Source organism: Lepisosteus oculatus, chromosome 29, assembly GCF_040954835.1.
Source record: "Lepisosteus oculatus isolate fLepOcu1 chromosome 29, fLepOcu1.hap2, whole genome shotgun sequence".
Taxonomy (NCBI): domain Eukaryota; kingdom Metazoa; phylum Chordata; class Actinopteri; order Semionotiformes; family Lepisosteidae; genus Lepisosteus; species Lepisosteus oculatus.
Window position 1 is genome coordinate 3715485 of NC_090724.1, and position 14562 is coordinate 3730046.

Sequence of the window (14562 nt, forward strand, 5' to 3'; positions counted from 1 at the left end):
ATGGGTTGGCACCCCACGCCTCCATGTTGTTATTATGCCCTTGACCTCTTGCCTACCCAACAAGGCTTTGCTCCATCGGGACTGGGTGTGGGCTGGGAAATTCTGGCTCAGTGCCTAGAAGGAACAACCGCAATCCACACAACAAGCCTCCAAACACACTGACTGGTGTCACATAGATAATCATGTCAGACTTTGTGAAGCCCCTTACACAAACTGATACAGGGATTTGTATATCTGTTTGTGCTGCTAGTTTCTATTTGCTCTGAGTTTGTAAAAAAATACATGAAGCAATTGTGTCTTGGCTTCATCTGACTGCTTCACTTCAATACTGTCCCTGTCTCAGTCTTTGGAAATTTATCTAGACATCTCAAGCCACAGCACACTATACTGAAATACATTTATCCTGTCATCCCAGTAGTGTATTAGCAATTTAATTGGTAAACAATTCCCAAATTGGAATTCCAACAGTCATCAAGGGGGAATTTCTGGTGTGTTTTGGACATCCTGTTCAAGTATGTGCAGGTTACTATAGACACACAAACCTCAGTGCTAGTAAATCTCAAGGCAGATAAGAATGTACTCTGGGCTGACAGTGAAATACTACTGAGAAAATAACTTGAGAGATGTTTATTTTACTTGAGTATGGCTGGAGGGATGACACTGTCCAAATGATCAAACATTACCTTCCAAAGGTATGTAAACAGGCTTTACTCTGTCCTTCACATATTTGAACACCATGTAATTTAATGAAACACTTTCTTAAACAGCTTGTTAAAAGAGAACTTCATATTTTGTCTTAACCATGAAAAGGCTGGGTTTGGCTAGATCTGCCCTTGCAGTTTGGGTACCTGTCCATAAGCGCTTGTTTCACAGTTATAGAGATCACTGGGATGAATGCTACCTAATCCTTGACAAAGCTGATTAGTTCTTTTGGAGCAGTGGTATCGCAAGCATATTAAAGTCCAGGTGGCCTGGGTTTGAATATCTGATTAATTTGGCAATGATAGATTTTAAGTGACAGAGAAAATAAACCATGCTGACACTTTAGAATCCTTTCTCACTATCCTGTTTAAAAACACTGTCACTTGATGGCTTAACCTCAGCTGCTAAATGCCTAGTATTTGTATTTATTGGGTCTATTTAAGGTATCTTGGTTGACATTGGAAATATGACAGAACTCACAAGACAGCATTCACTCCTATGGCAGTCTTTGGGATGCACTGTGATTTATTAAACATAGCTTTGTTTCCTAAATAAAAGACAGAACTCATTACCATTTGCTTTTTAAAAAATTGGCTTGGATGACAAAAAACAGACCCTGCAAAGTTCCAAGTGTTCTAGGCACAAAGTGAGAGAATTACATGTACTAGGCCATTTTTCAGAATGACTGCTCGAAGTCACACCATCAGAGCATCAGATCAAGTCAAGTACAAGAATCTGAAGCCGACAGGTGAAAGCAGACTTCCACTGATTCCTGTACTGGAAATTTAGATTTGATATTAATTTATGTGTGTATATGTTCTTATCTAAATTTGCACCACTTAAACAGCTGGGTATTTAACCAGAACTATTCAGGTGAAGTACCTTGTTCAAGGGTATTATTACAGTGACTCACCTGGGATTTGATCCCCCAATCTTCCAGTTACCCTACCCATTGCTCCACACTGCCGCCCCCTAGTTCAAGTAGAAAACATTCATTTTTCTGGTCATCATAGATAATCCTAACAATCTAATGATCATAATCACTAGATTAACCATAGAAGTTTAAAACAGTTCATACCAACAACTACTAGTTCACACCCTTAAGTTGCTAATACCAGTTGCTAATTTCTATTGAGACCAACTGGAACATCCATTAGGGCAAGAATGTCTTTCTAAGAAATCCAGCTGTGTTGAAGTCACACACTTGTGAGCAGTGCTCATTCTCCAACAGAAACATGGCTAGAGAACCTCCCTTTACAGTCAAGGTGCTGCAATTACCTTTGAGGGTATAATAGGACCCTGTCTCCATAAACGTTGTGATCTTTAAGACTCTCACATGCAATGGATCCAGCGCCAATGACTTGTAATAACAGAAAATGAGGAAAGATTTCACAACTTTTTACCGTTAAACAAACAGGAGCGTTTTCTGCTGTTCGTTTTGTTCCTTGTCTTCCTGTACAACAAAACCAGAACATGTTCTCTTTCCCTTGGGCTAGGCATGGAAATAAAACTTGTTGCACTCACCTAGGTTACTTTGACTTGATTTATTTTCTAGGATGCCATTCGTTTTTTGCAGCCTGTTAATGGGGATTTATTCCAATTCTAATAGTACCATTTTTACACAACTGATGAAGCAAACAGATCATCTTGCAGATGATTTCATCAAAGCCATAACACAAAACATTCATAGATACCTACTGTATGCTTTTTTGTCAGTATGAAGTTTCTTCATACTATAGTTCATCTGCTCAGCATTCTTCAGATGTTATTTTCCAGACCTTAACCTTGTTATGCAACAATTAATTATTTGCCAAGTAAACACTCAGAAATCAGTGAGGTGCACTATTTTGTAGGTGTCAGCAAGAGCAGGAAAACAACTGCAATTAATTCTTAACTGTGGTCCTTCCACTGGACTGCATCTTCATCCCATACTGTCCCAGGACAAGAGAAACAGTCTTAATCCTTTAAGCCCAGACCACCCCAATTTTTCTTTTCTGAAGGCGTAAGAGTCACACATCACAAGATGTCATTATCCATTTCAACACTGCCTCACACAGCCAGCGTCAAGTTTCACAACCCAAGAATTTGTCCAGATTTCATGCAAGCCTGACAAGAGCAAATATGCCCTTCTGGATAATGACACTCAGATCTGAGGGCCAGATCAAATTACAGCACCTGAGACTGAAACGCCCGCCAGATGTTGCAGAAACTCTTCGCCAACTGATGAAACAAAGATGCCCTTGCTCAGAAATAAGGTAAGGCATGATTTAGGGAAAACAAGAAAAATGCCAGGACAGTCAAGGAGAGAGCAGAAAAGGCCCCAAACAAGTGAAGACATGAGAAGGACAAACCAGAGAGCAATCGATAAGCAAAGTCGAAACAAAGTAACTCAGGGAAAACCACCAAGACTACATAAACACGCTGACTGGGTGCCGGAGTATCGCCGGGGCAGGTCTTATAAATCCAGGTATTTAGTAAGAATTCGTGGGATTGATCTTTGTGATTAATCTTGTGATTAAGAACAGGAGATTCCCACCCCAAGACATTCACTCCACTTCATGGAGCTGAAGGAACTGCCAGTAAAAGTAATGACGACGTATCTTAGGGTCAGCCCACAAAATGTGAATGGAAAAAGCATGGCTTCTAACTCTGATCTGTTTATGAGACACTGATCCCCTGGGGCTCACTCACCAGTGAAAATAGCCCAGGTTTTTCCTCCTACACTATTCCCTTAACACACACCTCTGGAGTCACGATTCCAAAGACAGAGTTATGGGCCTGTGGCTTGGAACAACTTGTGTTAGCGCATTGCCAACCCAGAAAGACAGTACAAGCATGACTTAATCCCTGGTTTTCAGAGGATTACAGTGCTAATATAAAAATGTCAAGCTATTTAATACAAGGAAAAAGAAAAAATTAAAAGAAAAAATAACTTGGGCTCCTGTTATGTCATTCTTTTACTCATAAGAACACTGATTTATCGGTTCTCAATAGGTTTGCATTTTTAAACCTTACTGTATTTAATAAGAGGTGTGAACACAAGGCAGTGCTGTAAGAGCACGATCTACACAACGCATTTAGAATGCTCATATGAACAGCTCTCCCCAAACTGTTGCACTGAGAATATTTCCAGAAGACACACGGTAGGTATCATTCCCGATTACTAAAAAACAGATATTCATCCAAGATCCTAGTACATGTCTATGCATGGCCAGTTTAAACCATCAGATGAAAGCCACAGAACTTAGCCCCGTGCCGCAATCTGCAGTTTAACTCAGATGCATCTTGCACAAGAAGCTATTCTATATAAAAGCTACTGCGTCCATTTTGGTGGCCCTGCTCCAGACCTCAGGAGCACATGTTGCCTCCTCCTTTCTGAATGTCATCGTTGCTGCATGCCAGAGCTGTTAACTATCAAACCCGACCTTCCATGTGACGTCAGCACCACCGCTTCCCTCAGTCTGGAAAAGACAGATAAGCTGGTGTGGAAAGGGGCATGCCTGACTCCAGCCAGACCACAGGGGCAGATGCTGCCAACAGGCAAGACAACATGAGCCCAGGCACGGTGGACTGGTGCAGGGGGTGTCTGTCAGCGGCAGGCTAATGCTATGCTGTGCGGGGACAGCGCTAACTGGTATCCCTGCGCTGGGACCCTTCCCCACGGACCCATGTTCCAGCGCACTCTGCAATGAAGGTTCTCACACCAGCTACTGCGATTTCAATGGTTTGCCATGCTGCGGTATTGATGAGCCAGGAAAATTAAAAGAAAAGACATTGCTCCCTTGGTCATGCACATGTGCAATGACGCAAAAATCCAGAATACGGAATTTATCAAAATAAAGGACCTAGAAGGGACCTACAAATAAACTGCCAAACAGAATCGTCATATTTTCCAATAAAGTGGCGATCACCATGGGCCACTTTAATCAGGCCAACTCCAGGCCTGATTAAACTGTCAAGCTGCTACTGGGGTGGCTGTTCTGTGTATCTTTCCTGTCAAAGCCACATGACAAGCAAGGCACACAACTGGGACTCTGTTGACTACCAGATTGTCACAAAACACACAATTCCCTCCCCCCCTCCTCCCCACCCATGAAAAAAAAGTTTCAGGCTCTGAATCCTGGCAGCCTCACACTACACCGATCCAACAGTGATATATACTGTATGGTTATTCCCTAAATTTCCAGAATCTACAGGACATTATTAGATTAACACAGTCCAGCTGGTTTTCTTTAAGGAATCGGTTTGCTTTCTGCCCCCTCCAACCAGCACTGTCCACTTCCCTGCCTGTTTAGAGCTGACAGTGGTCTCTGCTCTGACTCCCAACATACTTAGCTCATAGAGTCAGTCACCAAATCCTAGACCTTGTGCTGTGTATGTTACTTCGTCTGCCGACAAAACGTCTCGGCTTGCTGTTCGGCTGCCAAAGTTTTACTCCTCTGTGACACATATCGAACGTGGCCCTGACACAGGGTGAAACCCTTGGCTCAGAAATGGGGGGGCAGAGCAGGGGCTGTGGGGGGGGGAGTGGGGGGCCATAATCTTCCTCTGGGCCACTGCTCATCTCCTTGGAAGAAAAAGGCTCGTCAGTTTATTTGATGCAGCTCGGCTGGAACTGCTCTGCTCCTGCAAACAGGAATCGGCACGGGGCTGGAGGGGGTTGTCTGGTTGTTTCTAACACTTCGGGGTGATGTCAAAAACAATACTCCCAGCGCCACATCTACAGCCGCTTTATAAAGTGATTATTTAGAGGAGTGTTAGCAGGCAGCCTGAGCCACTTCCTGGAAGAAAAAGAGGGCCAGGCGCCCGTGAATGTGTTGGGTAGTTAAGTGTTTGAAACTGGCACTGGCCCTTGTTTTAAAAGTTGGAAATCATAACGTCCACCGCATTATGCTGATAAAATATCTGTAAATGAGCTCATGTTCATCCAAAGATCTCACACACTTCTTCAAACCAAGAAGTCCCGCATATGACACACAGCCTGGTAAGAGGACGCAAAGCATTGAACTCCCATGTCTTTGGCCCAGGAATTCATTTGACAAGTATGGTTTTAAAACTGCCCCTTTGGCAGATCAGGGCACTGACTTCATCTCAGCAAAGAACAGACATTGACAGCTGCAGCAGACACAAGAACAGCTACCATAAGGGGACGGAAAATCTTTCTCATTGTATGGTTTTGTTGATGTCAGAAGAGACTGACAGTGGAATACCATTTTTCGGGAATCTGTTGCTTCCAGACATCAGCGGGGATATGGTTTATACCAGCAGCGTCAGAATGAAATCCACAACTCCCACAAATGAGCTAATGATTGGATCAAAGTATTGAATATCTGTCCGAGGTCTTTTAAAAGATCTTGGTTGATTGGAAAAGCACGGTTGGTCAGAGGTCATCAAATAATTTAAACAATTAAGTTAGCGCAGGGTTACGTGAATCAGGAGCCAGATTTGACAAGATCCTGATACACCACAAGGTGGAAACTCCTTTAATTAGTCTAGCTTTGTGGATCTCTTAAGAATAAAAATCAGTGACCACAATGGAGTTCCTACTCTTCCTTGAGAGAGGACAATAACTTGCTAAACCACAGTAACCAGCAGGCCTCCACACTGTGCTTGATTACCACAAAGCAGAAGGCTTCTTTATTAAGCGGACGTATTGATCACTTTGAATTCCAGGTATTGTTCCTCCATCATGTCCGTTACCAGGGAAACATCTCAGCCTTAGAACTAAGGCACATATAGAGCATTAAGAGACAGTTCTCTGCATGAAAACTGTGGGTGTGACCTAATTTCTCTTCCGTTTCCAACTGAAACAGCTACTACGACATGTAGGTTTTGTATGAACCACTTGAGAGAGAGCCATACATTTTGAGAAGCGGTTCAAGATTTGTGTTTTATCATTTTCAAACAAGCAACCAAGTCTCCTAGATGTGACCCTGACCAATCATGTTTCTGAAGGAACATAAAAGCAATAATCTCAATCAAGGGTGTAGGGAGAGTTTTCTTGTTTTCTTATTCTGAAACTCAGATCCTGACAGGAAAGGCAAGGAGGAATTTCACATGAAGAGAATGATGTGCTGGACAACTAAACTAGAGTGCATGCACGCACACAGATATAAATATATTAAGGGAAAACTAAAAGTTGTCATATAAAAATACTATAATTACCCCATGATAATAATATCTAAAGAAAAACACTCCAATTTTAAACGGGACCCTAAATGTCTGTGTTCTGAAAGCATCTAATATGATAACAATGAAAGTCAGGATCACTGGCTATTACAACCAACAGCCAACAGCCTATGTTTATTTTTTGTTGAAAGGGGACTGGTATTGGAGCCATTCAAAAGTACTTACTTTATTAAATGCACTGAAATGATACTCTTAATTTAAACGTGCAATGACTCCTATTCATCAGGTGAAGACTTCAGATCCAGCCTGCTTCTTGTGAACCCCATGTAGATGTGCTGTTTTGTTCTTTTCTGAACCATTCAGATCCTAACCTGGTATCCACCTAAAGAACAGTGAACCTAGGTTGAACTTGATTTGCCGGTAAAATGCCACACTTGTTTGTTATTCACTGGTTACTCCTGTCACTCTTTCTGAACTTTTCATGAATTTCTCCGCACAACAGGCTACTGTTATTCTTGGAACTGTAAAGCCAGGTCTTTAAAATCTCAACCTGCCCTGAGGTCAAAAAAGATATTCAAGATGAATTTTCAATAGCCCCTGGATTTACAGCAGGGAATTTTCCTGCGGGAAGAATTGGGTAAGCTTTGAAAGGGATTAGCTGTGAAAATGTTTGTTTTAAATGCTAACCGGAAGTAATAACAGGCTATAAACTCTTAATTTTCTTCTTCTTCAAGACAGTCAGCTACAGTATTTCATTTTGTTAACAAAGACCATCAGTACCTACAAAATGGGATCTGTCCTAAGGGCATCTCTTTAATTTGCTTAATTTATTCTTCAAATCAAGGGGTTTTATTTTGCAAAACAAAACCCAAGTGGGGAAAATTCTCACACCAACATCTCTGCTCTCCCGGCCTCTCGCGTGGGACTACCCACCCATTTTCTAACTGCGTCATCCAGTCTGGGGTCGTGTTTGGGGACCTGTCCCAGCAAGCAACAGATACAAGACAGTGTACACACACACACTCACTCACTCACACCACGGCCAATTTTCCCAGAATTCACCTGCCAGCATGTTTTTGGACTGTGGGAGGAAACCGGAGCACCTGAAGGAAACCCACACGAACACCTGGAAACGACAAACACAAACTCCAGGCAGAGAGCACCCCTGGGTCCAGAACTGATCCCAGCGCTAACCACTGTGTCACCGTGCTGCCCACATTGGAATATATTTAAAACAAAGTCAGCCGAGTGACTAATACACTTCCTGTAATTTGCACCTGGATTTAATCTTTGCCATAAGGAATGACACAGATTACGCCACAGACAGAAGGATGCCAGGGAAGACAGGGGCCAACTCGCCCCCAGTTTGCTCATCTGGCTGTTAGGCGCTGGTCGTCAAGGCTCTTCTGTGTGAACGTACTGCCAGGTCCCATTTACATTAAAAAGCCAAGAATCGCCCCTGTCAAGCGCTATCCTAGCATCCGAGCATTAACACTCAGAGTGAATCTGATCCCTAAAAATAAGCGAATAAAAGGAAATCCTCCAAGAATACTCCCCCGGTGGAGTGATGCATATTCAACGCACAGAGGGGAGAGGGAGCCACTGCACATCCTGCCAGTGTTTAATTCCCTGGGCTTTGAAGATTAAGCTTCCTTGAAAGTCGTTTCCACCCTGACTGCCCACGTTAGGAGAGAGAGCTCATCACCACCCGCGCAGCAACCAGTGTATAATTACAACGACTGCAGAAGCCCGGCCTGGTTACAGCACATGCCCGGGCACCGAGAGGGTTTACACGACTGATTTACTGAAACGGCTCTGGAGTCAGAGGTCTCGATGCTTCAGTCCCCTCCTCCTCTCCCTCCGCACTTCTAAAGCTGCTGAACATTTGTTTTTTCTTAACAAAACCGTTTCTTCCACGAGGTAGAGCTGGTCGTTTTAAGGAAACTCTGTACCCAATACAAATTGCGTGGAACAGTCTTGGAATTTTGTTTTACGTTTTTCATAACCAAGGTTTGGGTGAAAGACAATACCTCAAGGCCCGCCAGCCATCTCCAGACTACATCATGCTTTCTTTCCCAGCAGGCTTTGCTCAGGCTCCCATCACTAAGAGCAACCCTTTGGCTCATTATATAGGGGAACTCCAACTGCCTTATCCACATGGCCACTCAACATAAAGTCAAACCGTGTTCTGAAGTCTCCAGTTCATTTATCGCAAATGCATTACTTACAGTGAAAAGAAACCCACTAACCCCCACTATAACTACGCCATTATTTCGGACTAGGCATTGAGAACCCTGCTCTTTTCATTATAATTAAATACCCATGTGCAATCCACAACTACACAAAAAATCTATAATCAAAAATAAATGATCTTCTAATTATGAGCACAGAATCTTCCCTGCAGCAGTTGTGATTTCACCAACACCTTAAAAAGCAATCATTTCTGATCTAGAAACGGATACAGCTCAGCAGCAGATATTTAATTCCATCAAATTAAACTTCAACCCAAAACAATTCAATTGGACTTTTCTGATTTCATTGGTTTTGAGCGTGGGGCAGTTGCATTCAGTTTTACTTTTCAGAAGTCATTGTGAGGGAGCCAGTCCCCACAGGGTGGGATTGGCACTATCCATTGGGGTTACGGGTACATTTATTTGAGGTTCAGACATCTTTGATTCAAGCACAGAACCCGATTTTCTGATCCCACGCAATCAGAAATTCAATCACCTTCAATTCTCAAAGGATGCCAATCTCATTGTTACGGTTACTATAGCTGGGACTGTATGTTTTCCTTTTGTAAGGTGAAGGCATATTTTGCCTTTGTAAATAAATACAGAGTCTTATTTCCACCTGGATGGAAGAGAGCTGTTTCAAATTACAAACCGTGCAAGGCATACTCACAATTCACCAAGCAGATACCTGTGACACACCTGTGTGTTAGTCCTTCTGTATGAATACTAAGACACATAAGTAGAAAAGAGCCCACCTTATTCAGTTGGGCTCTTTTCTACATTGATTGAACATCAGTTAAACATCAGTTGTGCACCTAATGAAACATCAGCCACCATGAGGACACTGAGCTGCCCCTCTGGTACAGTAAACCATACAATGAAAAAAAGGTGACTACTGTAAATTTACAAACCAATTCCACTACACTTGAAACATATAAAACAAAATATATTATAGTGGCTTACTCCTGATTTTATTTGGTCTGTTTACTGCAGGGGTTGCTTGTTTCACAGTTACTACTGTACAGCAGCTTGAATCTTTCGAAAAGCACTTCTAAGTACAAGGTAGCATTCGTACAGTCATGGTCCAACACACCCCACCATGCTAGATCCAGTTGGCACGTTGTGAGCAACGTTTTCGAAGCACGCTACAGATTTAGAAGGCTTCTCATCTCGCTTAGCATAAACAAATGACTGTTAAAAAAAGTTTTTTTTTAGAAAAATAAATAAATGGCATTTACCGACGGCGCTTTTGTACAATATCAATGGGTCGGTTGACAGCACAGGGAGATCCGAAAATATTCCCATTCCGCACTTTGAACGCTCGGTCGGGCGATGGGAGAAATCCACTGTTCGTTGGCAAACTCATATTTTCTTCTCTCCTTCCTCGCTCTTTCTTTATGCTCAACAGTTGGGGGGGGGGCGGCAGAGAGGGAGCTCCTAGTATCTGTCTGTCCTCTTCCTTTCACACAGCCCTGGCTTTGCAGTGCAGAACCTGCTTCCCATTGTCGCCAGTCTCACCAAAGGTACTGGACAACAGTAACACTAACCGCAGGAAGAGCGAGAGGAATAGCTCTCACGATCTCCCTCAAGCTTTGATGAAGGTTCACTTTCTCCTTCTTCCTCTCCAGAAATCAATATCAGCCGTGGCTCCTGAATCCAGCCCTTTGTCTCTCCGCTTATCCCATTTTTCGCAAAAATGACATCTTCTGAAGGCTTCGTGCAAGCTCATTTAAAAGTCTGCCTTTTCCGGAGAGCCTGTCAGAATCCAACTCGTGCTGCACTCGCACACACACTCACACGCAGAGACACGCACACACACACACACGCACTCACACTCGCACTCACACAGTGCAGGATTTCGTGGAAACCTGTGAAAAAGCCCTAGCTCAGTAAAAGAAGGCAGACGCACACACTCTATCTCTCCCTTCTGTTCTGCACACCACACTGCCTGCAGATCGCACTCCTCGGGCTGAGTTCCATGTTTCAGCCCCTGCTACACTCTCACACTCTCACAGTTCTGCTCTCCCTCTCAATGCCTTGTCGCTCTTTCTCCCCCCACCCGCCTTCGCCAACCCCCCCCCCCTCCCCAGCTCCCGTCTCAACTCCCTCTGACAGCTGGAGTCCTGTACAACTAAACTGTCTCTCTCCTGCACCAGGACACTGAGCGGCCCTCTGAACAAGTGCCAGTCTCACTGTGAAGTCACTGCGCGGAGGGGGCGGGGCTCAAGGCTAATGTGCTGAAGCTGTCTTGGGATGTCCCAAGTTAACCCTTTCCTGGAGCTCCCTCCGGCTCTCCACTGCAAGACAACACAGACGCGGGGAAGCCTGAGGTGCTGAAGAACCAGCAGCATTGACAACAGATTCATTAGTATCCCCGGGGACCAAGGCACTTGCTTCAGAATGGGATGCACGGCAAAACGCCGGTTTCCTTAAAGATTTCCCGCTGCACACCACAAACACACTGTCTAATCAGTTCCTAAACATGCACATCAAAAAAGATAAATGTAACACCAAGAATGTACTTTAAAAACACCAAAACCAATTTATTTGTATACTGAACTCAAATAAGACGATTCTGTCTTTTGTGAACAGGGAAGCCCTGTTTTAATATTGCTTCAAATCTCCATACAGCTCTCTGGTTGTGCCTAAAACCGCTTTCTTTTAACAGCTTACAGCTAACTGTGCAATCCTCAGAACTCAATGCACCTCTGCACTAAGTGCTCTACACACAGTCCCATTGCTAGGAACCTTAATTTCCTTGGGGATTATTCATTGGGCACGGCTAGGGAGCACATTTCAATCCTTCAGGAAAACAGGATATCTCAGCTTTTATTCCCTCTGACTCCTCACAGGTCTGATAGCACTGTCTAGTTCAGCTGACAGCTTGCCGTCGTCTGCTCACAGCTCTGCGAGCCCTTCTGCACATGTCAGGAGCTGCACTTAATTTGAACTGGGCTTGTAAGTCAGCTGCTGAGAATAAAGTGAAACGTGGAAAGCTGAGGAGAAAACGGACTCCATCAAGAGGAGATTTCTGAAGCTGGGATGACAAGCACAGAGCCTGCATTCTCTTTAGCACGGGAGGCTGTTACTCCCAATCTCCCTCACCCTACCCCCCTGCAGAGCGAAGCGCTGGCTCTTCTGTTCCACAGCAGGCACAAGACCAAACGACTGTTTGCTCTTCTTGTGGCTCAAGTGCTACCATCATCCCCAAACGTGGACTAGCAAAAGGTGAGATACAAAGTGGGCCAACAGATGAACACAAGGAAGGCAGTGTGTGCGTGGGAGTACGAGGTAAGGGGGGTGTTTATTCTTGGCCAACAGTCTATAGAAACCACGCCAAGAGAGGCTCGGACGTTTTTGCTGTGGTAATTGAGAACAGAAGGATAATGTCCACAGAGCTGACCCTCATCAGCAATCCTGACATCTCAAGGGAAACAATCCAGTAACTACCCACCATTGGAATCACAGTTTAAATGCAGTACTCGGTGATACTGCACAGCCTATGACTAACAAATGATAAAGACAGGCATGCACCAATACCTGAACACTGACAAGGCCAGTGAGCAAAACGTTTGTATTAAACTAGACTTTATGCAGTGTACTTTAAACAGGATTATTTACATTCACACATGCAGTAGAACTTTGGATTCTTTCTTATTTAATTCTTTCCTTATTAATTGCTTTTTTAAAAAAATAAGTAAAGAAAATTACATTGTAAGCATTTCCACCGTTACAAATTGTCTTTGAAAATCTCCAATTTCAAGAGGAATACCCAGACTCTGTCTCTACTGTTTCTGGACACAATGCCTTTTAGCAGCAGCGGAGAAAAAGAACTAAAAAGACACTTTAATTTAATAACTAAAACCTTGAATTTGGAAAAAAGATACACTTTTTCTACATTTTCCATGGACATTTTTTCTTTAACATCTGCTTTCCCATAAGGAAATCTCTTTAATCTCACTAATTAACAACCAAATAAAGACTTTGTTACTTCATCAGATGAAGGAGGGTCCCAAACTTGCCGATTACCTCCAGTGGCCACCAACCCAACTGATGGCTCCACAAGAGAGTGAACAGAATCGGAGGAAGATTCTCCAAACAGCAACTGCCTGAAACATCTCAGTAAACCATCTCAATAAACCTCTAAAAACGCAGGGGTCAGCAGCTCCACTCCAGGAGAGCCTCACTGATTTTAGGTTTACATTCAGAATTACTTAATTAGGTCAATACGTTGCTTAATTAGGAGGTGTGAACATGCTCTTCCAGAACTTCTAATCCCTCAGTACTGCTGCCTGGAGGCACTGTGCTGTTGAAGGTGCTGTCCTTCACACGCAACATTAAACCAAGGTCCCGGCTACTCGGTCATTTAAGATACCAGGGTACTGCTGTAGGAACAGTGTTGTTCCCCCCAGTATCCTGGCTAAATTCCAAGAAATTCCCAGTCTTCCTAAAGTTATCTCTTAACTCAATTTGTAAACCAACTTTTTGTAAATTGCTTTAGGATTCATTGGAATGAAAAGCCCAAACAACCCAAACCCAATTAATTAATCTATAATAATCATCATAATCATTATCAACGACAACAACCAAATTCCTTTAATATAGAGTGTGAACCTAAAAATGTCCTTTTCATAATAACTTATATTTACTAATAAGTAGACTTATATAGGAACCATACAGGACAAGCACCCTGGTTTCAATTTTGTAACACATGATAAGAAATACAAAAATTCGAGAAACTCTGCTGAAAGTGTGACTGAACAGTTGTACACTGGCAAAGCTAATTATAAAAATCATTTAAAAATATAAGGCCAAGTATTATCTTTAAAAACTTAAAGACATCACTATTCTTTAAAGACACCTTTGGGAAATCACTGCAATCCAGGAAGAAATCCTTTACATTTTCAAAATCAGTTAATCTTCCCCCCAGTGAATTTCCAAGAGATCTATTTAAGGAGCTCCAGTTTGTAACTGAAGAATAAATCACAAGCATACTATGAATATCCCAAAGGATAATTTCTCAGATCCCATGGATTCACGAGCCTCACGTAGAGTGGCTGCAGCGATCAGAATAATACCCACTGAAGAAGAAGATGTTGGCAGGACTGGGAAGGGTGGCTTGTTTCCCTCCACTTTACAGCAAAATCCAAATACAAATAAGGAAGCACCTTTAAAAGGACTGGGTAAAACAAAAATATCAATGTCATAATGATATCACTAGAGAAATATGAGCCCAAACTTTGAAGAATAAAAGGAACGATTACTGAAAAAAAGATGACAGCAAAGGTTCTATCAGATGGTATTTTGACAGCAGGCACAGGGGTGGGATCCCTTTTCAGAAACATAAATATCTGTCCGCTCTGAGCACTTGTTATTTACTGCCCACTAAAGATGGCCAGACAGGGGGAATGCTGTCTAAAGATAGACAGTGTCCTTTTCAACCTGTAATGCCCTGAATCAGCAGGTGACTGACGCTCCCTTGAGACAGCAAACCTGCAAA

At 43.0% G+C, this 14562-nt stretch overlaps 1 protein-coding gene across 6 annotated transcripts in view; it reads right to left on the minus strand.

Annotated features, from left to right (window-relative positions):
* pde4ca (phosphodiesterase 4C, cAMP-specific a) overlaps positions 1-14562 on the minus strand; it is a 141880-nt gene that overhangs the window by 32309 nt on the left and 95009 nt on the right. Inside the window, exon 1 of one of the 6 annotated variants that reach the window (XM_015365659.2) lies at positions 10301-11127. The exons of the other annotated variants lie outside the window; for them this stretch is intronic. Coding sequence (XP_015221145.1) covers positions 10301-10428 — 128 coding nt within the window. The 5' untranslated portion in view covers positions 10429-11127. Of the gene's footprint in view, positions 1-10300; positions 11128-14562 lie in introns of those variants that run through there. 6 annotated transcript variants of the gene reach the window in all.